This window comes from Vulpes vulpes, chromosome 15, assembly GCF_048418805.1.
Source record: "Vulpes vulpes isolate BD-2025 chromosome 15, VulVul3, whole genome shotgun sequence".
NCBI lineage: Eukaryota > Metazoa > Chordata > Mammalia > Carnivora > Canidae > Vulpes > Vulpes vulpes.
The window spans coordinates 42,367,847-42,391,689 of record NC_132794.1 but is presented as its reverse complement, the minus strand read 5'-3'; the positions used below and the strand labels follow the sequence as shown (position 1 = coordinate 42,391,689).

The 23,843-nt window shown below is 34.9% G+C and overlaps 1 protein-coding gene across 3 annotated transcripts in view; it reads left to right on the top strand.

The window, feature by feature from the left end:
* Positions 1-23,843, top strand: part of AQR (aquarius intron-binding spliceosomal factor) — a 111,492-nt gene that overhangs the window by 57,396 nt on the left and 30,253 nt on the right. For all 3 annotated transcript variants that reach the window (XM_072738203.1, XM_025998417.2, XM_072738204.1), the window contains 9 exons: positions 2,802-2,904; positions 5,784-5,904; positions 7,868-8,009; positions 10,885-11,063; positions 14,285-14,452; positions 16,011-16,180; positions 19,451-19,692; positions 21,054-21,200; positions 22,426-22,495. In XM_072738203.1, the coding sequence (XP_072594304.1) occupies positions 2,802-2,904; positions 5,784-5,904; positions 7,868-8,009; positions 10,885-11,063; positions 14,285-14,452; positions 16,011-16,180; positions 19,451-19,692; positions 21,054-21,200; positions 22,426-22,495 (1,342 nt within the window). The remainder of the gene's footprint in view (positions 1-2,801; positions 2,905-5,783; positions 5,905-7,867; positions 8,010-10,884; positions 11,064-14,284; positions 14,453-16,010; positions 16,181-19,450; positions 19,693-21,053; positions 21,201-22,425; positions 22,496-23,843) is intronic.

Here is a 23,843-nt window from a genome sequence, read left to right as displayed (position 1 = left end):
CTTGTTGGCATATAATTTTCCATAGTATTCTCTTATACTTGTTTGTATTTCTGTGGTACTGGTTGTGATCTTGATTTCTCGTTTCTTTGATTTGTGATTTTATCTATTTGGGTCCTTTCTCTTTTTTGATAAGTCTGGCTAGGGACCAGTTTTATTAAATCTTTTGAAGAACCCTCTCTTAGTTTTGTTAATCTGTTCTACTAGTTTTTTTGTTTCTGTATCATTTATTTCTACTCTAATCCTTATTATTTCCCTTCTTCTGCTGGCTTTAGACTATTTGCTGTTTCTTTTCTATTTCCTTTAGGTGTAAGGTCAGGTTGTATATTTGAGACTTTTCTTGCTTCTTGAAGAAGGCCTATATTGCCGTATACTTCCCTCTTAGGACTGCCTTTGCTGCATCCCAAAGGTTTTGAACTGTTGTGTTTTAATTTTCATTTGTTTCCATGTGTTTTTTAAATTCTTCTTTAATTTCATGGTTAACCCCCTAATTCTTTAATCTCCATGTATTTGTGGTCTTTCAAAACTTTTTCTTGTGGTTGACTTCAAGTTTCATAGTGTTGTGGTCTGAAACTATGCATGATCTTGATCTTTTTGTTCTTGTTGAGGACAGATTTTTTGACCCAGTGTGTGATCTCTTCTATGGAATGTCCCATGTGCACTCAAAAAGAATGCTGCTTTAAGATGAAGTGTTCTGAATATATTTCTTAAGTCCATCTGGTCCAGTGTGTCATTCAAACCCATTGTTTCCTTGTTGATTTTCTGCTTAGATGATCAGTCCACTGCTATAAGTGGGGTGTTAAAGTCCCCTACTATTATTACTATCAATGAATTTCTTTATTATTAATTGATTTATATATTTGGGTGCCCCAAGTAGGGAGCATAAATATTTACAGTTGTTAGAACTTGATGGATAGACCCTTTAATTACGATATAATGCCCTTCTTCATCTCTTTTACAGTCTTTGTTTGTCTAAGTATGACTAATCCAGGTTTCTTTTGATGTCCATTAGTATGATGATTAGTATGATGATGTTCTCCATCCACTCACTTTCAATCTGCAGGTGTCTTAGGTCTAAAATGAGTCTCTTGTAGGCAGTATATAGATGGATCTTTTTTTTTTTTTATCCATTCTGATACCTTATGTCTTTCGATTGGGGCATTTAGTTCATTTACATTCAGAGTGATCATTGAGAGATATGAATCTAGTGCTATTGTGTTACTCATAGAGTTGGTGTTTCTGGTGGGGTTCTCTGGTATTTTCTAGTATTTGTTGCTTTGGTTCTTTTTTATTTTTTCTCCACTCACAAGAGGCCCCTTAAAATTTTTTACAGGGCTTGTTTAGTGGTCACAAACTCCTTTAATTTTTTGTTTGTCTGGGACACTCTTCTCTCTCCTATTCTGAATGATAGCCTGGCTGGATAAAGAATTCTTGGCTGCATATTTTTCCCATTCAGCACATTGAATATATCCTTCCTTTCTTATTAGAGAAATGCAGATTTACATCACAATAAGATATTACATATCTATTAGAATTGTTAAAGAACATGCAGTGTATTAACTTTTGAAAAGGTTGTGGAGCAGCTGGAGGTCTCACATATTGCTGGTGGGAATTCAGAATGGTAGGGCCTCCTTGGAAAAATGTGACACTTTCTTGTGAAGTTAAACATGAATTTACTATACAATCTAGTGTTTTGACAGATACTCCCAAATTAAAATTTATGTTCACACAAAATTCTGTGGGGAAATGTATATAGTGGCTTTATAGTTATCAAAAACAGATACCCTTCAACTGGTGAATAGGCACACTGTGCTCCTTCCATATGATGGAATACTACCAGCAATAAAAAGGAATTAACTACATATTCACACAGTAGGGGTACATTTTAGTGGTATTATGCTAAGTGAAAGTTATCAGCACCAAAAGCCTATATATTGTATGGTTCCATTTATATGACCTTCTGGAAAAAAGGTTGCAGGAATGAAAAATCCCTGGTTGCTGAGGACTGGGATAGAGTGTGACAGCATTTGGCAAGGATGATGAAACTGTATTTAAGTAATGGAAAGCTGTTCAGCTCATGGTGGTGAATGTACATTTTCCAAAATTCCAGTGTTTCACTTGGAAGTTAAAATTTTATCTTTGGTAACAAATACTGTCAGTTGTTTTCCTTAAAGTTACTGGTTTATTTTGTTCAGATTTGGAAACTTTTTGCCATTTATTCAGTTCTATATAACCATAGCTTGTCAGTAGTTCTTTCAAGCAAAAACTGTGTGCAAAATGTGTACTTCCTATCTTGTCACACAGAATTTTTTAAAAACAGTTACTCGAGTCCAAATCTAATTATGTTAATAATTAATTTTAAGTAGCAATTTAATTTTAATTAATAAATTAATTTTGCTTCTTCATTTAGGGCATTCTTAAATGAAAGAATGGCTCCTTATTGTCCTGGTTGGTGCCACCACTTTCATCTATGCCAGCAGTTTTACCACAATTGCTTTCACTGTGTATGCAAAGATGGGGAAAACAACAAATAAATAATGTCTTAATATTAATAGAAAAATGTATCATTCTTGCAGATTTATTGCAAAGGTCTCAGGAACCACAGGAGAGGTGCAGAAGACACTTTGAGAACCTTCATTAAGGGGGTTAACTTTAATTGCTAATTTTTTTTTTGTTTGCTACAGTGTCATAGGATTGTATTTTCTAGGTAAAACTTTTTAAGCAGTCTTTAAAATTACGCATTTCGAAAGTGAAGCAAGGTGAACTAATTAAATATTCTGGTCTGAGTATTCCTTTTTCTGCAGTTCAAATACGCTCCACCAGGTGGCATCATATCTCTGCTTGTTACCAACTCTTCCTAAAAATGAAGACACAACTTTTGATAAAGAATTTCTTCTAGAATTGCTGGTAAATGTTAATATTCTTTAAGTTTTCCCTATCTCCAAGATGTGAATTGATACAGATTTTATCCTGGGCTAAAGGTTTTTGTCCGATTTCTCATCTGTTAGATTTCTGGTCTCTTTTCTTGTCTTTTACCTTTTAAAACTTCTTTATGGCATGAATTTATTCCATGCAAACATTTATGAGCAGCTTCTGTGTCAGGCACTGGATTCAGGTATTAAGGCTAGATAGATAATTGACACCATTCTTTCCTTTTAGAGGTCATAGTTACACATACAGGTAATACATATATACATTCGTATCTATCTAATGGTTTATTTTTAAAGTTTTTAAAATATGGTACCTTGAATATCAAGGCATTCCTTTATCATTAGAAAACTCAGGAATATCTAGAAAAATTAAGTTATTGCTGACTTGGTGGTTTCAGAATTCTAAGGGATTTTTCAATCTTTTGGGAAATAATGAACTTTAGCAAACTAATACTTTTTGAGCAGCCCGGGTGGCTCAGCGGTTTAGCGCCACCTTCAGCCCAGGGTGTGATCCAGGAGACCCGAGATCAAGTCCCACGTCAGGCTCCCTGCATGGAGCCCGCTTCTCCATCTGCCTGTGTCTCTGCCCCTCTCTCTGTGTCTCTCATGAATAAATAAATAAAATCTTTAAAAAAAAAAAAAGCATACTTTTTTTGGTAAAGTTTTATTTTGTTTTCAGTGCAGTTTTAGGTTCACAGAAAAATTGAGGAAAAGAAATTTATTTTTATCTTTACCAAAATAATTCATAACATGCATGAATAATTATATCCCTACCACAAATTTTTAAGTTGTTCACAGTCTTCACTCGTACAAATAGTGGCACAGAATCTTTGTGCCCACGTGTAGACATTTAGGAGAGGTACCTAGAAGTGAAATTGTTTGATTGAAGCATGTGCTTATTTAAAAGGTAAGATGCAGCCAAATTATCCTCTGAAAGATGTATGTTGCTACCAACAATGTATTGGAATGTGTCTCCTTACGCCCTTACCAAGATTGGATGTTATGAGTCATCCCAATTTCTGCCAGTTGCAGGAGTGAAAAAATAATAGCTTGTTTTAATTTTGTGTTTTTTTTGTCCACTATAGGTTGAGTCATTTTTAGTTTTTTTTTTTTTATAACTCTACAAACATACACTGTATGGGTGTGTATATGCATTTTTTTTACATGTATGAAATCATAATGAGCACACAGTTTTGTGATTTATGTTCCAAACTAATACTTTTAATATGGGGCGTAAAATATAGTCCTTTACTATATAGAAGATGATAATGCTAGTTTTGGGTGTAGTAACCAGAAGCTATTGGTAGCAGGTGTTTTAAGCCTGACGACAGGTGTTTAAGTGCCAGTTGGAGAGAAATTCTTGGAGTTTTAATTTAATTCAAGTATAGAAAATACCTTTTATTGATAAGTTTACTTGTGTGAAATGTATGTCTTAGGTCACCATCTTTGCTTTCTTTTCATTATTTCTGACTACAAGTGTTTTCTAAAAAATTCCTTGTCCTATTTTCTGACAACGTGAAATCTTCTCTCATAAATCAGGTTTGGTGATTAATAATAAATCCTTACTATACAAAGATACGAGGATTTCTTTAGGAATGTTTCTAATGGAAAATAGGTTTAAGTATAAGGATAATCCTATGCCTTTTATAATCTTACAGCTGAGATTTCATCCTTGTTTAAATATTCATGCCAAAAAGAAAACAATTTTAAAAATTTATAGTGCTACAGCATTACCTTTCATTTCTTCTCTCTCCTAAAGGATTTCCTTAGGCTGTGGATTCTTTAATACCGGAATTATGATAAAAAAAAAAAAGTTGAAATATGTATATTGTTTAGATGATATCAGACTATTTTCTTTCCTAAAAAAATACTCCATCTACTTAAGAAAGTGTGACATATTTTTCACATGTATCATGATTTTAACACATTAATTAGGTAATAAGCTTATTTCTTTGTTTGAGATAGATGACTATAATATTAACAATGGAAATCTACATAAAGGTCATATAGTCCAACTCTTCATTTTACAAGGAAGACTGAGGCCAGATGTTTTTGCGTGTATGGTTTTTTAAAAAAGATTTGTTTATTTATATCTGAAAGAGACACACACACAGCATGAGGCGCAGGAGAGGGGAAGCAGACTCCCCACTGAGCATGGAGCCCAGCACTGGGTTCTGTCTCCCGACCTGGTGATCATGACCTGTGTGAAACCAAGAGTCAGACACTTAACCAACTGAGCCACCTAGGCGCTCCCAGGTTTTTAATAAGCAAAATTTACTAGATTGTTTAATTAATATAGGAATGAAAACTATAATCTAGGATTTAGGTCTTAACTTTGGTGAATACTAAGTGCTGTAGTTTTTAAGGTCTTGGCATGTGCCAAGCTCTTTGATGCTATTTTACAGTATTCCATTTCATTTTCATAAGAAACCTGAGAGCTGAGTGGTATTTTATCTGTTTTACGAAAAAGGAAGCTAAGATCAGGGAAGTTGAAGGAGCATGCCCAGCTTTTATGTAGCTCATACGTAAGAGGCACTTGGAGTTGAACTCTGATCTCTCTGATTCCAAAGCCCCTCATAATTGGTACCTCTCCAATCTTTGATTTATGGAGAATACAGATTGGAAAAAAAACCCTCTTGTTAAGTGCTACCATAACTGAAAGACCTGAAACTTCTCATTCTATACTTTATGGTGAATTTCTCCACAAATTATATTTTGATTTTAAAAAGATACTTCTAAAAAAAATAATAAAATAATAATAAAATAAATAAATAAATGAAAAGATACTTCTAACTTTCTGCATAATGTTGTTTTGTTTTGTTTTGTTTTGTTTTGTTTTGTTTTGTTTTGTTTTAGGTATCTCGTCATGAACGTCGAATTTCTCAGATTCAGCAGTTGAACCAGATGCCTTTGTATCCAACTGAGAAAATCATATGGGATGAAAATATTGTCCCAACTGAGTACTATTCTGGGGAAGGTATGGCAAAGTATGGGATTCAGGTGTACCATGAAATATAGTTTAGAATTTATCATATGTAACTGAACTTACTTCCTGTCCTTAGGATAAATTTCTGGTACCCTCAAGTTCAGTTTTAAAGCTCTAAATTATTCAGTATTTTGAATACTTAGCATTAAGGATTTTTACTAAATTTAACCATGCCCGAGTGTGTGTGTGTGTGTGTGTGTGTGTTGCATACATCTCAATATATATATATATATATTTGGATTATATATATGTCATCCTTTATAAAATATGACTGGAAGCATAAAATTATGTTTTAAGGAGACCTAATAGTATAGGAAGTATATCTCTCATTATGTCACTGTAAAAGGCTTTGCTTGGTAATGTCTTATTTTTCAAAGCCTTCTTTAGAAATTCATTTGAATTCCTTGTTTAAGCCAACTAATGATGATCAAAAAATTGTCATTAGTTAATAATAAATCCTTAGTTTTGACTGCAAGTAGCTATTCCTTGGTTTGTTTACATATCTATTTTAACAGATTTGTTCTTAAATGCTTTTGTTCATCTGCTAAGGATAAGAATTTGCCACAGTTAAGCATATGCTGAAGTACATTCTGACATATTTTGAAGGCATATTTCAAAAAAAAAAATTCAGGAAATTTTTTGAACAACAGCGTTTAAAGATCTCACCAGTGGTAACTTATTTAAAAGAAAAATGGATACTTCAGAGTCATATCCTTAAAGTCATAACTTCAGTATACCCAGTACACCAAAATTGTGCTAGATTTCAGAATCCCTTCCTGTATCCCTTCCTTTTCTTTTGAAGAACTTGAGTTTTTTTTATCTGTAGTTTCCCACAGTCTAGTTTTTTTCTTAATTGACTACTCAGTGTACAGTTGAATGTGTCTCTCTGCTCTTTATTTTTCTTGCATATTGGCAGCTGAATGCAGAGATTTGGTCAGACTGAGTTTTTATCTCTGGCAAGATTCTTGGTAGTGCTGTATTCTTTCATCAGAGGCACAGAATGTCTGATTGTTTTTGTGTGTGTGTGAGATATAACTAGCCATTGCTGCTTGATGGCTAGATTTAATTCAGTGACAGTTGCAAAATGGTGACATTTTAATTATAATTTTTTTTAATAAAATGATACTTTCCAAAAAGGTACGTTCCCTCAGCCTCTGGCTTGAAAGATACTTAGATTAGAATTACTAACATAAATGGTATGAAATTTTTTTGCGTTGATATTTTTTGCCATTAGGTTCATTATTGCTTTGGTAAGAATGGATACAGATGATGAAAATAATATGATTTTCCAGTAAAATGTGTTTATTTAGAGGTTTGGTTTTTCTTAACCTTTTTGGTATTGCAGCTGAATGCTTGTTCACTTATTATTCAAGGGAAATAGTGGCTAATGAATGTATTAGAAAGAATATTGTTCATTAATGTAGTCAGAAAAGGGAAGTGGCTCCAGGAATAACATAACCAATACCTTATCCATAAAGTATAGCCAAAAGGCAACGATTCAGAGCACAATAGTACTCACTGGAGGTAGATTAATACATTGTAACATACTAATTAACTTTCATGATAAATTTGTCATGGGCTTAGTTTATGGTCAGTATTTACTTCGAGCTTTGCCAAATATAAATTACAGGGTAAAGAATTTTTAAACTACCCGAGACTGTTAATTTTAAGTATATTCAGATACTTTTTAGAAGCCTTTTTGTATATGAATCATCGATGCATGGTATACGTATTTGTGATATTTATCCTTCCTTTCCAGCTCTTAATAGATAGCATTTGTTAACTTGGTTTTTCAATTCCTGTGTGAAAATAAAAATAGGACCTTATCAAATATGCTATATTGCAGACATCATTAGATTAAACTCTTACCAAATTTGTAGTACATTTCTTTATACATAGTGTAGCTGTCTGATTAAAAGCATAATTCAATTGTGAATACTGCTTTCTTTTTCAGGTTGTCTTGCTCTTCCCAAGTTGAATTTGCAGTTTTTGACTCTTCATGATTACCTCCTAAGGAACTTTAATCTCTTCCGCTTAGAGTCAACTTATGAAATTAGGCAGGACATTGAGGATAGTGTCAGCAGAATGAAGCCATGGTTAGTAAATTGGTTCCACTTGTAATGAAGAGATGCAAACAGTGACTGATATACCTTTATCAGAAACCTCATGAGTATATTTAGAAATAGTATGCCTGGCAGGAAGATGCCCTCCGAAATAGGAGATATTTACTCTGAGAAATTCTCTAATGTGGATTAGAGTATTTCAAAAGTACTAAAATATAAAATATGTATCTGGGTACTTGAGGGTGGTACTGAGGGACTGAGAATAAGGGAAGAGAGGTCTTCATTCTTGGGGGATAGGGAGGGAGAAATGAAGAGGAGAGTAGTAGGTTGGACATTAGCAAAAGAGGAAATAGAAGGTATGAGCTGACCATCAGGCCTGTACTAGGGCAGGATAGTTTAAATCCTGGAAGCTCATGATAAAGGGGTCTTCTACTATAACTGCTCTGTGGCTGTCACCAGGATCTCAGTTAGCCTCTCTAAGGGACCTGGCAAGAGATGAGGAGCATTGCTGAGCATCACAGGGAAATCAAATGTTGGAAAGTCTTCCCAGGTCCTCCATCTGTATTACCTTGAAGAGACTTAAACCATCAGAATTTACTTTGGGGACCATTTGAGTAGGTCTCATTATGTGAGGAAGTCTTCTGTTTAAAATCAACTCCCCACATGCTTGCTTATGTCTGGAATTCTGTTAGTGAAGAAAAGACTTCCATTCTAGTTATTGTAGGCAGCTCTGCATTATGAGATCTGTGGTGGTCAGTTTTGCTTTTTAGACATGACTGACTTGAGATAAATGCCCTTCATTCACTGTTTCATTCTAAGCATGAGATTGGTGAGAGTAAGTTATATATCACAAGTGACTAAAAGCTGGTAAAATTAATTCTATAAAATGAGTTTTTATTACATTCTCGTCATAGCATGCATACGCATACAATAATACTGCATTCTTTATGAAAAACTTCAGTTTTTGAATGTGAACAGATTCAGGTGTCTTTTAGGCTTCTCTGCTTACTAATTACAGAGAGCTACATGGACACTATGATTATGATCTATTTTTTTTCCACTTCCACATTTTATTTTATTTCATACACAGTTCTATTTTTTAATTATTATGTGAAAAGTTATTCTGGGTGAAACTATAAAACACAACATAAAGTATTTTCAACTTAATAATCAGTTGAGTCAGTAGGCAGGCTAGCACTGTGAAGTTTGTATACTCATTGGCTGATCATCCCTGCCCACAGCTTTGCTGGGATTATTGCCCATTGTTTGGACCCTGGGGGAGTGCTTGATCAGAAAGCTTCCTTTCAATTTTATGGTTACCTTGGGTTTACATGCTCAGATTCTGGACCTAATTTTGGCCATTTTGCAAACTAGGGATTTACTAAGTAGCAGTTTATCAAATAAAATTCCCTTATATTTTACTCAAATGCCAAATAAAGCAAAAATACTTAAGAGTTCTTATGGTCTACTAATAAAGGACATTTTCTTAACTTACATTATTTTCTGCTAAGGGAAAGAAAATGTCACTTTTGGGAGTTAACTTGTGATAATACATTTTTCTGGATTTTCATTCCTAATTGCCCATCATTGAAGGCTGTTAAAAATGATGAGATCTAAAAAGAGGCCAGGCTCTCTTTCTTTTTCCTGTGTGCTGAATGTGGAAAGGTAGAGGCATTTTTACTCAGTGCATGTAGCTAACGATCATGTTTTCTGGCTGCTGAAAGCACAGAGGAACATGAGAGAGAATGTACTTCTGAGGGGCAGAAATCTGTCCTTTTTAATGCTTCATGTTACAGGTAGATTTTATAAGGGAGGAGAAAAGAGTTGGGGAAAATAGATGAGTGGTTGCCTGGGGGTAGGAACAGGATCAACTATAGTCAGATAAGAGGGATCTTTTACACATAGGATGGAAATGTTCTCAAAATGGATTGTGGTGACGGATGCACAACTCTGCAGATGTACTAAAAATCATTGGATTGTACATTTATAATGAATGAATTTAATGATATGTAAACTGTACTGTAGTAAAGTTGTAAAAAATGGAGGAGGTAATCATTATTATTAGTTTCACTCTTTGATGTTGTGAAGTTCTACAGTTTTTTTTCTTCTGACACAAAGCCTTTACCTGGCAGTTTTTCGTTATCTGTGTAAGCATGTCATTTTTGGCAGTGCTTTCCAGTTTTGGAGTGCTGCTGCTATATTTATGTTACAGATTTCCCAGATACGCTACTTAATGTAAAAGCTAAAGTACTAGTTAGACTAACATAAGAAGAAAGATTGGGTGTTTGAATGTTAGTGATTCTGGTTATTACAACTAGCTTGATTATTTTTACCCCCAGTTCATGGCAGTATGTTTTACATGATTTAAATATTATGCCCTAAAGCAAGCATTTGCATAGATCTCATTTGTTGATTTTTGATTTTTAAAATTCTAGTTTGTCCTAAAACAGCTTGTAGAAATACCTAAATACATAAATAAGATGTAAACAGTTGAGACTATCTCAATGAAGAGAGGAAAAGGATAAGAATTATATTATAATAATTTATAATAATTTTAATATATATTACAATAATCTAGATCACTCTATTATTATTATAATAGACGATCCTTTGACAAAATGCCTCCACTCTTACGCTTATAGAGTTACCTTTTTTTCTGTTTGTGTAGGGGATACTCCTCTCTACTTATCTTTCTTTATTTGACCGTATTTGCCTGTTCACGCTAATGAATATATTCCCTATATATCAGGACTTAGTTTCCTTTTTTTTTTTTTTTTAATTTAGCAATAAGAGTTACTAATGTCAGGGCTTAATAGCTAAACGTGTGTTCCTCACTAATTTTAGTTGGCTAAAAATTGGGGGAAAGTCATTTTTTGTTTGAGTAATCATGCACTTTTTTGGTTTTCAGGCAGTCTGAGTATGGTGGTGTAGTGTTTGGTGGTTGGGCACGAATGGCCCAGCCCATTGTGGCTTTCACTGTAGTTGAGGTTGCGAAGCCCAACATAGGTGAAAACTGGCCAACTCGAGTTCGTGCAGATGTTACCATCAATTTGAATGTCAGAGATCACATCAAAGATGAATGGGAAGGTAATTTTCTATTTCAAAACATAAAATTACACTTTTACCTTTTCAGTTAATAGACTTTCACTTAGAAAATTGTCAAAGCACTTTTACTAAACATTACCCTTCTAAACATTTATGAAATTTTATCTTTAAAAATTGTCTTTATGATTATTAGTAGTAAAAGTATCAAGGAGCATACAAGAATAATTAAATGTCTTAATAATTTAATAAAAAACATAAAATAGCATGTGTATCACAGTATTTTAAAAATTACGGATTGAGGGATCCCTGGGTGGCACAGCGGTTTGGCACCTGCCTTTGGCCCAGGGCGCGATCCTGGAGACCCGGGATCGAATCCCACATCAGGCTCCCAGTGCATGGAGCCTGCTTCTCCCTCCGCCTGTGTCTCTGCCTCTCTCTCTCTCTCTGTGACTATCATAAATAAATAAAAAATTAAAAAAAAAATTATGGATTGCAAAGCTGAGAGGAGAGCTCTTTAAATCCCAAATTTAATAAAATAATATTTATGAATTTGTAGGATCAATATAAAAAAGCAAAATATTACTGTTCACTAAAGAAAGGAGGGAAACCCACATATCACTTGCACGCATGTAGAGTTAATAAGGAAAATTAGTATTCTTAAGAGATAATAAAAGCTGCCAAACTGAAGAGAATAGGGATACATACAATTGCTGAAAAATAAAGATATAAAATCAAAATTAGACAACCTCAAAAGGAATTTTAAGGGGATCTGGTAAAACAACTCCGAAAGAAATAGTAATAGTTTCACTATTTGCATCAAAGGGAGGAAGTCAGATAAAGAATTAGTGATATTAAGTATATTCAAGGATAAATAACAGATGCAGAGAAATTAGATGAGTTATTTCAACCCTGTTCTTTCCAGGCAAGATTTTAGGGACAGGAGTTCCACAAGAAATTTTATTTAGAGGCAGATATGTTCAGAGTTACTAAGCCAAGTAAAAAGTAAAAACATTGATAACACCTGTGCCAGAAATGACACATGACCTAATTTTTAAGTGGCACTTTAAATTTTTCTCTCAGCTGTCTTATGAGAGCTCTTGCTTGCTGTCCATTGTGAGAAACAGTAGCTGGTAGATTTTATCTCCTTCCACCTTCTTGGCATGCCAGAAGAAAAGCGATAGTCCCTTGATGGATCAGTTTTCAGAAATTATTGCTCCCGATATAGCTATTTGTAACCAAGGGACTATATGGTATGTTTATCCATTAATTCTGGAGGAATCCAGCAGCAAAGCTGGCCACATGTTTAACAAATGGCCACTGTAGTGGGTGTAGTTTGTGACAATGTTTTTGTGATTCCTGTATCCTTCAAAAGAGTTCCAATCTAATCTAATGTGTTACACATCTTGAGTACTATCTATCTTTATGATTGTAAACCTTAAGAAGGACATTAAGTTACTGGAGAAGGTTTTACACTTACTACCTTTGACATTTAAGAAGGCATTAAAATAAACACTATTTTACAACACAATTACCTATACTCCTTCCTTACTTTGGAGACTTCTATCAGGAGGACATTACACTGTCTCCTTTTTTTTTCCCCCATTCATTCTTTTAAACATAGGTCTCTGGTAGAATGAGAAATGTAATGGATATATTTAATGTGTGAGAGAGGGAACAATAGGGTATCGTAGAATAAATAGGTGGTTCATTGTAGGGGGCATGGTGGGGAGAGAAGTGTTTTCTGAGAGGCCAGAGCCAAAATTCAGGCCCTATGTTCATCATAGATGGAGTAACTAAATAGAAAATAGAGGCAAAAAAATGAGAGGGAGATTTTATAAGTAGTAGTGAATATTGTCCTGTAGAAACAATAGTTTTGAAGACTTTAAGCTAAATATATAAAACATTCTTGTTCTTTCAAAAATTCAGGCCCTCATCTTCTCCATTATCCCATTTTAAATTAAGGAAACAATTAATGAAACAAATGCTGGATTTTGCTCCAGAAGGCATTGCCAAGATGGAGTGGATACAAATGGTTGAAAGGAAAAAGGTAGTTGAGCTCTCTTTTATGTAGGGTTTTTTTTAATGTAGATCTGACATGTCCCACAGTACAATGATCTGCCTTTGTAGAGAATAGGCAGTCATCCCTCAGTGATGCCAAGAAGTGACATTGGTAGGGACTGCATTACTTCTCAGGACCACCTCTTGGACTCTACTAAGACTTACACGTTGTAATGAATTAGGCAGAAGTACTAAAGGCAGTACAGCTCAGATAGTAGAACAGTTGCTTTCATTCCTGTTGCTTCTCCTGCTTTATGTAGAATTGGCTGGGAAATAAAGAAGTCATTATTATGAATCAGAGCAATTATTACTAGTACACTTAAACCCTGCTCCATATTAAAACAAACCAGAATGGTCCAGTAATGTTAGCCACACACTGACACTGCTGATTTGATTTAGTTGTGTATCTTATTACCAAGGTTATGAGCAAACAAAATGTTTAAGCTTTCATTTGTATCATATAGTAGCTAATAAAACTAATCAGGAAAGAAATGAAGGTTAAATGGCGTGACGTTATATGGATATGTGATCTAAGTTATGTCCCTTGTCTTTCCATGTCTCTACTTCTAAAGGAACTGGGGATCCAGTTGAGACCAGTATTGGGTCTCATGACTGAGAAGCTAATGGACTTTGGCAAAGCTTCCTATTTCTTGACATTTATTTATAAAAAGTATTTGCCAAATGAAACTATATATATTCAACCTTGTTTTCAATATGGTATCTATAAACAATGCTTTTGTGCCTTGATGAATTATGCTTGAGTTGACCTCTTTCAGGGAATGCAGTTAGACTGTTGTTAGAATGACAATGATGGATGGTTTAAACTGATGTTAGAAATCTGCTGAATATGATATAGATGGATTATATGCCAACCATATTTTCGGTTACTTATTAAGAATGCTAAAAATAAGGATGATGATGAGCATCCAATTTTGGAGCTGTAACAATTTTGGAGGGCTTATTCAGTAATGTATTCATGGCATAAACGTTTCAAATTTTAATATAAAGTGAACTTTTCATTTTAATTATTCCTGTCAGACATTGAATTTTAAAGATTATAGGAATACCCATAATTACAGTGCAAATCATTGTTCACCTCTGGTATTCTAAATGTTTCTTACATCTCTTTAAGATGATGAGAATTTGCCAACAAGACTGAAAACCGTAACATTCTAATAAGTGAAAATGTCTTTGTGTTTTACCAGGTCTTCGTAAGCATGATGTATGTTTTTTAGTTACTGTACGTCCCACAAAACCTTACGGTACTAAGTTTGACCGGAGGAGACCTTTTATTGAGCAGATTGGCCTGGTTTATGTCAGAGGCTGTGAAATCCAGGGCATGCTAGATGATAAAGGGCGTGTCATTGAAGACGGTATGGCAATCTATGTTTTTGAAAGAGAATTTGTACATAATGATGTTTCTGTACCTTTTTTCTTTATGCATCTTAGGTAATATTTTTTTAGTTATTTTACATACTAAATCAACACAAAGGATTATATGTATAATATGTGTAAGGTACCTGCTACCCACTTTTAGAAATAAATAATATGGTTTCTAAACTTTTTGTTAGCTATTGGAAAGGACAAGATCTTTTGAAATTATCTTTATTTAAAACTTCCCTTTATAATACTTTATAATATTGCTTTCTAAAATCTCTAATACCTCTCATGATATATTTGCCTATTTTTCCTTCTTAAGTTTTATTGATTTGATTCAGTGACTCTCAATTGGACTCTCCCTGCATTTTGAAATGTATGGTAGTATTTATCTTTTCATGTGCACAGGGTAGAGGTAAGGGTTGGTGAGCTATTAGCATTTGATGGATGACACTTAGGGATGCTAAACATTGAAACTTAGGGATGCTACCTTGGGGTGCTTGGGTGGTTCAGTTAGGCATCAGACTCTTGATTTCGACTCAGGTCATGATCTCAGGGTTGTAAAATCAAGCCCCACGTCAGGCCCTGTGCTGAGCACAGAGCACGTGCTTAAGATTCTCTTCTCTCCCTGTCTCTCTGCCCTTCTCCCACCCACCCCGCTCTCTCTCACACAAAAAAATGTAAAAAGGCAATTTAAACAGAATTGCCTCATAGAAGGAATTGTCATACCTAACATGCAGACATCACCCCATTAGAAATACCACCTTACAGGACTGTCAGCTCTTTGATTTCTTAGGCTTAATCAATGACTTTTCTTTGAAATTCTTTCTGTTATCCTTTTTTGTCATACTTACTGTTAAATTACAAGTACATCTATCTATGTCCAGTGCTTATTTTCCAATTTGTTTTCGAAACTTCTCTCAGAACTTGATTAATTTCTACCTGTGATTTTAAGATTGCACCATTGCTAAAAGTGCTGGTAATTAAACTGATCTTATGGCTAGAATAAAAGAAAATGGGAGAGATGGAGTAAACATATGGCCATATATTGGGACCAGAGTTAGAGGGCTAAGACAAAAGTAAGGAGACAAGGCAAAGGGGCAAGAAAAAGCCTCTGACCTTTCAGCCATTAGTAAATAAAATTTCCATTCACACTGGTGATACTAAGAATGGAATGTGGAAGAATGAAAAGAGTGATCATTCGAGTGCTTACTATATGTAAGGCAGTAATGGAGCTTTGAGTAACTAACAGAAGTAGTTGTTTGACTTCCAAGGCTTTTAGTTTGGTTGAGGACATATACAGATAATTGCAGTCCATGCCATTGCATCATAAACATTACATGACTTTCTGGGAAAAAAAATAGTAAGAATTGAGGGAAAGGAGAAGATATTTTCAGCTTCTAGGCATTTGAAATGAGTAGATAACTTTCTAGTCAGGGAATGACTGGAGTTCGATGTGGACAGTTTATTCATCATTTCTAGAAAAGGAATACTGCTAACTTCAATACTTGAAAAGTACATGTTTCACTTACCAGACTTCCTCAAAATGTCTAGGACCTGAGCCAAGACCCAATCTTAGAGGAGAGTCAAGGACATTTAGAGTGTTCTTGGACCCAAACCAGTATCAACAAGATATGACCAATACTATACAAAATGGAGCAGAAGATGTGTATGAAACTTTCAATATCATAATGAGGAGAAAACCAAAGGAAAATAACTTTAAGGTAATTTTTAGGCTGTATAACTATAAATGTACCATGTCCAATTTGAATAACTTCTAAAACATAAATATGTAGATACTAGGTATAAGAATGTTTTGTTAAGAAAATGATCATTGCTTTTATTCTGATTCTAAACAATTCTCTTATTAAAATACGCTTAATAAATTAATTTTCTTTGGCTGTTATATTTAGTCTACATGTTGTCATTTGATGAGTTTAGAAACTTACAATATAAATTAATCCAGGTCAGTCTCCTTCATTGCTTTTTGTCAATTAAATGCTCAGGATAGCCAGTATAAGGCAAAGAAAACTGCTTCTTTGTCTACTGGGAGTTCTTTTTTAAATCAAAAGTAAGTGTGCTTCCAAATCACTTTATGAATACAGATGTGAAACCTCAGGGCTCTGAATTACTTTATGATATAATGTGTTTTACTCATTGGCAGGAAAAGGGAGGTTTGGGGGCTACAGAATTTTACTTTTATAACAGTGAGCTAAGGAGTTTTGATAAAAGAAGATTTTTTAAAAATTATTTGAAACTATATTATAAAATGTAAACACGGAATGGTTTTAACATCTGGTGATACTACCTTCCGCACAAGTACATTTCTTCTTTGTCTCCCCCCTCCTGTACATTATCAGTTTATTATCTTTTTTTTTTTTTTTGCCTGTTTTTATGATTAAAAAAAGAAGACTTCATATACAAAGGGATTTATTTGCCCATTTTACCCTATTGTTGAAGAAAAAACAGTGGAAGTACTCTTGATTTCTTTTTGTCTTACTGTACCTCCAGTCTATCAGTCAGTCTGGTTAGCTCACCACCTCCACTGACACCCCATTCAAGACACCATCATCTCTCACATCCCTGCTTCCATTCTCGACTTCTCTTCCCCTTCTACTAGTCTCCACAGAGTGACAGAGTGACTGAATATAAATTATGCCTTGGTCCCCCTGTTGAACAGTCTTTAATGATTTCCCATCTCACAGTAGAAAATTTTTCCCATAATCCAAAAGGCTCCTTCATTATCTGTCCTCTGGCCACCTCTCTCAACATCATTTTCTAACACCTTTCCCTGATTCACTCCATGCCAGATGTGCTGACCTTTTTGCTGTCCTTTAAATATCCAAGCCTTTGTCCATGGTGTTCCCTCTACCAACGCAGTCTTCCTCCCAGGTATTTACATGGTTCACTCCCTTACTGTATAATGTCAACTTTGCTTAGATATTAACTCCTAAGGAGTTATCTTTATTTTTCATCACAATCTTTATTATACCTGATGACTGTGTATTTGTTATTTATCTGACTTCACATTAGAATGCAGGTCTGTGAGGGTAAGGTCTCTCTTGTTTGTCTCTGTTTTGTTTTTCAGTAATGATTGAATTTCAGTCACTTTACTAAAAATGAAAAAGTTCCTTATGTTCATTCATTTGACCATTTTATTTAATACCCACTGTGTGTCTGATGTTGTGCTAAGTTGTGTGGAGCCAGTAAAGATGAGTAAGACACAGCTTGTATTTTTAAAGAGCTTAGACTACTAATAAGGGAAGTTAAAAATATTAATAAATAACTGCCACGAAATGTTAGAAGTTGCCAAAAGTCATCAGAGGATGCAGGTAAAAGTGTCATGGAAGAGGTATCCGGCTGGCTCAGTCAGAATAGCAATGTGACTCATGGTCATGAGTTCAAGCCCCGTACTGGGTGTGAAGACTATTAAAAAAATAAACTTTAAGAAACAATAACAAAAAAAGTATCATGGGAGGTCAAAAGAGGCATTCAGATTCCCATCCAAGAAACAAGGGTCAGTGATGAATTCTGCTGTGTTTGGGAAAGGATGAATGCTCTTTTGGTGTCTTTGGTATTTCATTATATACCCAGGCAGCATCCCTTATTTCTTTCTCTCTTTTCCAATTCGTACAGTCTGTTCTTACCTGGATATTTTATTTCTTGCCTGAATAGTTTCCTCTGCCCTACCCCTATCTCTGTCCTCGTCAGTCACCTGTTTTTCATATTGCCTCCGCTGATCATTTCAGTCAGCTTCTCAAAACATTTCTGACTTTCCATTAATGATGAAATAAACCAAAGCTCCTTTGCAGATCCTTTGCTTTCAGCTAAATTGAAATGCCACTTTCCTCCATGAAACCTTTCTTAAAGTTAAAAGTCTCCCTTACATGCATCTCTCACCTACTAGGAACTGTGTTCCCATTGTATTCTGTAATATTCTGTATTGTTTACCATATTCTGCTGTTTTGTGTCGTTGCTGAGGACATATATCATCTCCCTACTAAAATTTTCATTTTCTTAGGGAGTAGAGCACTTGTCTTACCTATTATTATGTAAACATACTCATTTATCTGTCCATCCGATGATATATCCATCTCATAGTCAAACTTCTAGATCCCTGCTCTCATGGAAATGATATTCTAGTGGGAATTAGACAAATGATAAACAAAAGGTGATGTGAGAAGAGTGTAATTAACATGCACTGTCCTCTTACTTTGTTATCCTGTTGGAGTGTATAGCATTTATGTTATAAACATGGCTGGTTTGATTATTTTATTCTTAGTAATTAATAGCCTAGCCTTCTGGTTTCCATATATGGCATAGATCACTTAGTCAAAGTAATTATGGGGAAGTCTGAGAGCTTGCCTTAGCTTTGGAATTTTGACAATGTATGTTAACTACTCTAATGACTTTTTATTGTAGAATGTTTCATTCTGAAAATTATTTGACATTTGACTTTTATCATTTTGTCTACTTCATTTTTATTTATGACTTTTTTCTAAGAGTGTTACTTTTAATATTTTTAAATTATGTTTCACAATTGAGGCATATATTAACATGCTTCTGCTTGTGTGTCATCTTAGCATTGAGGAACTATGGAATATAAAAAGAGAAAATTCAATGAATTTCTAAGAGGAAGCATCCTCCTCATGGGTTTATTCTATAATATTTTCTTCTTGTGTAATCCTGATCTGATTTTCATTCTACACAACAGGAGTCAAGTGATGAACTCATTTATGACATTCTCTCTAAATGAACTCCTAACGGATAAACTGTCCTTGCTAAGTTTGGTCTTTTGTTTAACTCAGTGTATGGTATCAGCTGAAAATATAACTGTTGATTCAGTCTAGCCAAGCACCTGTCAGCAGAAAATAGCTTCTTGCTCTGAAACACTTGGGAATTCTGGATTAGTGCAGCTAACTCTGCGTTCCATTGAAGTGCAAATGTTTGAGATGGCTTCTTGACACAACCCTTTTCTGTCCTTTCACTGACAGGCTGTGCTGGAGACCATCAGGAACCTGATGAATACTGATTGCGTGGTACCTGACTGGCTGCATGACATCATTTTAGGTTATGGAGATCCAAGTAGTGCACATTATTCAAAAATGCCCAATCAGATTGCCACTCTTGATTTCAATGATACATTTCTTTCCATTGAGCATTTAAAAACCAGCTTTCCTGGTCATAATGTTAAAGTAACTGTGGATGACCCAGCTCTACAGATACCCCCTTTCAGGTAAAGTCAGAACTGGCTGTACTCCTTTCAAGCTTTCTGTAGCCAGTGTGAACTAGGCCATAGGACTATAGCTAGAGCTCTGAATATTGTGATTTTGTTTGAGCAGTCTTTACCTTCACCATATAATGACTGGGATAAACTTATTTTATTTGACTCTTCCTAAATTCTTAGTGCATAAAACAATTTTACGACCATAATAAAAGTAGCCTCACATCTAATAAGGGATCTGTATATATACTTGTTGTCAGAAGAGTATTACATAAACATATTTATAGAATGTGACTAAAGAAATATGTCTTTTTATATTATGTATAATCTGGTGTATTTCCTAATTAGTGGACATAGTCATGGAATGTTAAATTTCTTTAGTTTTCAGGAAAAAATTATATTTTTATTTTTAAGCTTGCTTGCTTACACAAATGTTAAATATTCACAATGTAGTTATATCTCATGTTAAAGGAGCTTTGGTTTTAATTTTGAGTAGAGGGATGCCTGGGTGGCTCAGCAGTTGAGCCTCTGCCTTTGGCTCAGGGTGTGACCCTGGAATCTGGAATTAAGTCTCGCATCAAGCTCCCTGTGAAGAGCCTGCTACTCCCTCTGCCTGTGTCTCTGCCTCTCTCCCTCTGTGTCTCTCATGAATAAATAAATAAATCTTTAAAAAAAAATTTTTTTTTTAGTAGAAATGGAATAAAGTACCTGAGGCAACTCACTATTCTTTCCTGAATTCTATTACATGGAAGAAGTGCACAGAGAGAATTCTTTTTTCTATTTTTTTAAGTTTAATTTTAATGTATTCCTTGAGTGTCCCAGGCACCTAGGAGGAATCACCTCCTGAGGTGTCCTAACCCCAAGCTGAGAACTTCTGCCTTAAAGGCTTGGTATTCTGAGAGCGTCATAACAGGGCTCCAGCCTGTCTTGCTAGCCTTATTTTCTGTGTTGTATCCACCGTGGCAAAACTGACCACTTGCACTTGAACCTTAGTCTTAGTCTTCCCAGAATATCTTCCCTACCATGTTTGTATAAGTTCTTTGAAACTCATCTTTGATGCCATCTCTCCCATGAAGCCTTTTCTGATTTAAGGAGGGACAATGTATAAAGCACTTTATAGCGCATGGATATAATTATATAAATGCTCCTTCTTTGATTCTCCCTTAATCAATTGACTTCTAATCTGAACACAGTTTATATACATTGTAGTGCTTTTAAGTCTACTTTTTTTCAGGATGTATGTACAGATAGTTCCTTTAAGCCATAAATGTTTCTTTCTGCTCTGATTATCTTCCATACAATGTCATGCACAAGGTAGATGCTTGGTAAATGTTGTTAATTGTAAAAAATGAACAAAGATTTTGGTTTTGTAGAATAACTTTTCCAGTAAGGAGTGGAAAAGGGAAGAAAAGGAAAGATGCAGATGGTGAAGATGAAGATACTGAAGAGGCAAAAACCTTAATTGTTGAACCTCATGTCATTCCTAATAGGGGTCCTTATCCTTACAACCAACCCAAACGGTAATTTTACTGTCTATATTATTTGGTATGATGAATAATAGTTTGCTATTTTGGATTAATAATAATTAGTTTAAAATTTACTGATCCTTTAGAAACCCCAGGAAATTTCTGTTTCTTGACCCTCTTTCCTTGTATTCTGTCAGACAGCTGAATAGTTGAAACATTTTTGGGCATTGTGTAGTCATATTTCCAAAATAAACATTTTTAGGTACTATGAGAAAAAAAACATTAGAGGGCTACCTTAATTTGAGCACAACGTTCTTACTTCCTGACCATGTGTTACATGTAGCAGCTACTCTCTTGCATGTGTGCCATGACAAGAAAAGTAGCATTATGTTCGGTATTAGATTAGGAACTAGAATTTTGGGATCCCTGGGTGGCGCAGCGGTTTGGCGCCTGCCTTTGGCCCAGGGCGCGATCCTGGAGACCCGGGATCGAATCCCACATCGGACTCCCGGTGCATGGAGCCTGCTTCTCCCTCTGCCTGTGTCTCTGCCTCTCTCTCTCTCTCTCTGTGACTATCATAAATAAAAATTTAAAAAAAAAAAAAAAAGGAACTAGAATTTTGACATTCCAAGTGAAATATAGGATTGCCTAAGTATATTGAAAAATAACTGTAGTCTTTGCTTTCCATAAGATTCATTCCATTTTAGTTGGTCAGTAGAGTATAGAGGTAAAGGAAATAATTCATCAGAGATTGGTTCAGTCTTTAAGATGTAGAAGTACTGGAGATTTGCTACCCAACATTGTTCTTATAGTTAACACTCCTGTACTTACTGTGCAGTTAAAATTTGTTAAGAGGGGGACACCTGGGTAGCTCAGCAGTTGAGTGTCTGCCTTCGGCTCAGGGAATGATCCTGGGATCCGGGATCAAATCCTGCATCGGGCTTCTTGCAAGGAGCCTGCTTCTCTCTCTGCCCATGTCTCTGCCTCTCTCTGTGTGTCTCTCATGAATAAATAAAGTCTTTTTTTTTTTTTTTTAAAGAGGGTAGGATCTCTTTTTTTTGTATTTTGTTTTACCATATACATGCACATGCGAACTTAATACACACACACACACACACACACACACACACACACCCAAAGCACTGGGGTGGGGTGAAGAAGAGATTGGGAGAACAGAGGCATATACAGAGGAGGCATTTAGACCTCCATTCATTGTTTAAATTTTTAGCAAATGTTCATCGGTGTTTTTAACTAACTTTTTATTTACTCTTATTTCCAGTAATACAATTCAGTTCACTCACACACAGATAGAAGCTATCCGTGCTGGAATGCAGCCTGGGCTAACTATGGTAAGAGAATTATTGTTACACATACACATGTTTTTACATGGATTCAGACAAGAAGTAGGCCTCACATGTTTAGAGTATATTTGAACCACAAAAATCCAACTGAATTTAAATGTTTATAGGTCATTGTGGCATTATGTGAGATTTTGCTTACTGCTCATTTCAGTGTTCATAAATAAAGTTTTATTGGAATATACCTATGCCTATTTGGTTATGAATTACCTCTGTCCAGTTTTGTTCTGAAACAACAGAGTTAAATACTTGCAGCAGAGATCATATGGCCTGCAAAGCCTAAAATGTTTATTTGCTGGGCTTTTACAGATAAAGCCTGCTGACAACTGATTTAAAGGTGTGTTTTGTTTCCAAGTATTTAGAGACTCTTTGTTAATCTTCCACTTACTGGGACACCTGGGTGGCTGAGTGGTTGAGCATCTGCCTTTGACTCAGGGCATGATCCCAGGATCCTGGGATCGAGTCCCACATCGGCCTCCCCTGAGGGAGCCTGCTTCTCCCTTTGCCTGTGTCTCTCGTGTTTAAATAAATAAAATCTTTTTTAAAAAATTTCAGTTACTAATTTCTGGTCTAAGTTGTTTATGGTCGGAGAAGATACTTTGTATGATTTCAATTTTTATTTTTTTAATATGCTCAAGTTTGTTTTGTGGTCCAGGATATGATCTCTCTTGGTGAATATTTCATGTGCACGTAAAAAGAATGTTTATTCTGTTGTTTGGGGTGGAGTGTCCTATATATGTCAGATTCATTTGGTTCAGTATTTCTCTGTCCTTGCTGATATTCCAGTTACTATTTCTGTTGATTACTGAAAGAGGAGTATTGAAGTCTCCAACTACAACTACATATATATTTGTTTCTCCTTTCATTTCTTTCAGTTTGTGCTTCATGGTTTCTAAAGCTTTATGAATAGATACATAAACATTCAAGGTTGTTATGTCTTCTTGGTGAATTAATGCTTTTATTATTATGTAATGTCTTCATCACTGGTAATTCTTTTTGTTCTGAAATGTACTTTGATGTTAATAATAGCAACTACAGTTTTCTTTTGATTAGTGTTGTGTGGTATGTCTTTTCCCATTATTTTATTTCTGACCTACCTATTAATGTTTGAAGCGAACTTCTTGTAAACCGCTTATAGTTGAGGTATGCCATTTTCTTCACTCTGACAGTCTCTATCTTTTAATTGGTGTGTTTAGACCATTTACATTGAATGCAATTGATGTGTTTAGATTTAGGCCTCCCATTTTATTATTTATTTTATGTTTGTTCCCTTTGTGTAGCTTTTTTTGTTTTTACCTTCTTTTAGGTTAGTTTTTAATATTTCATTTTAATTTATCTC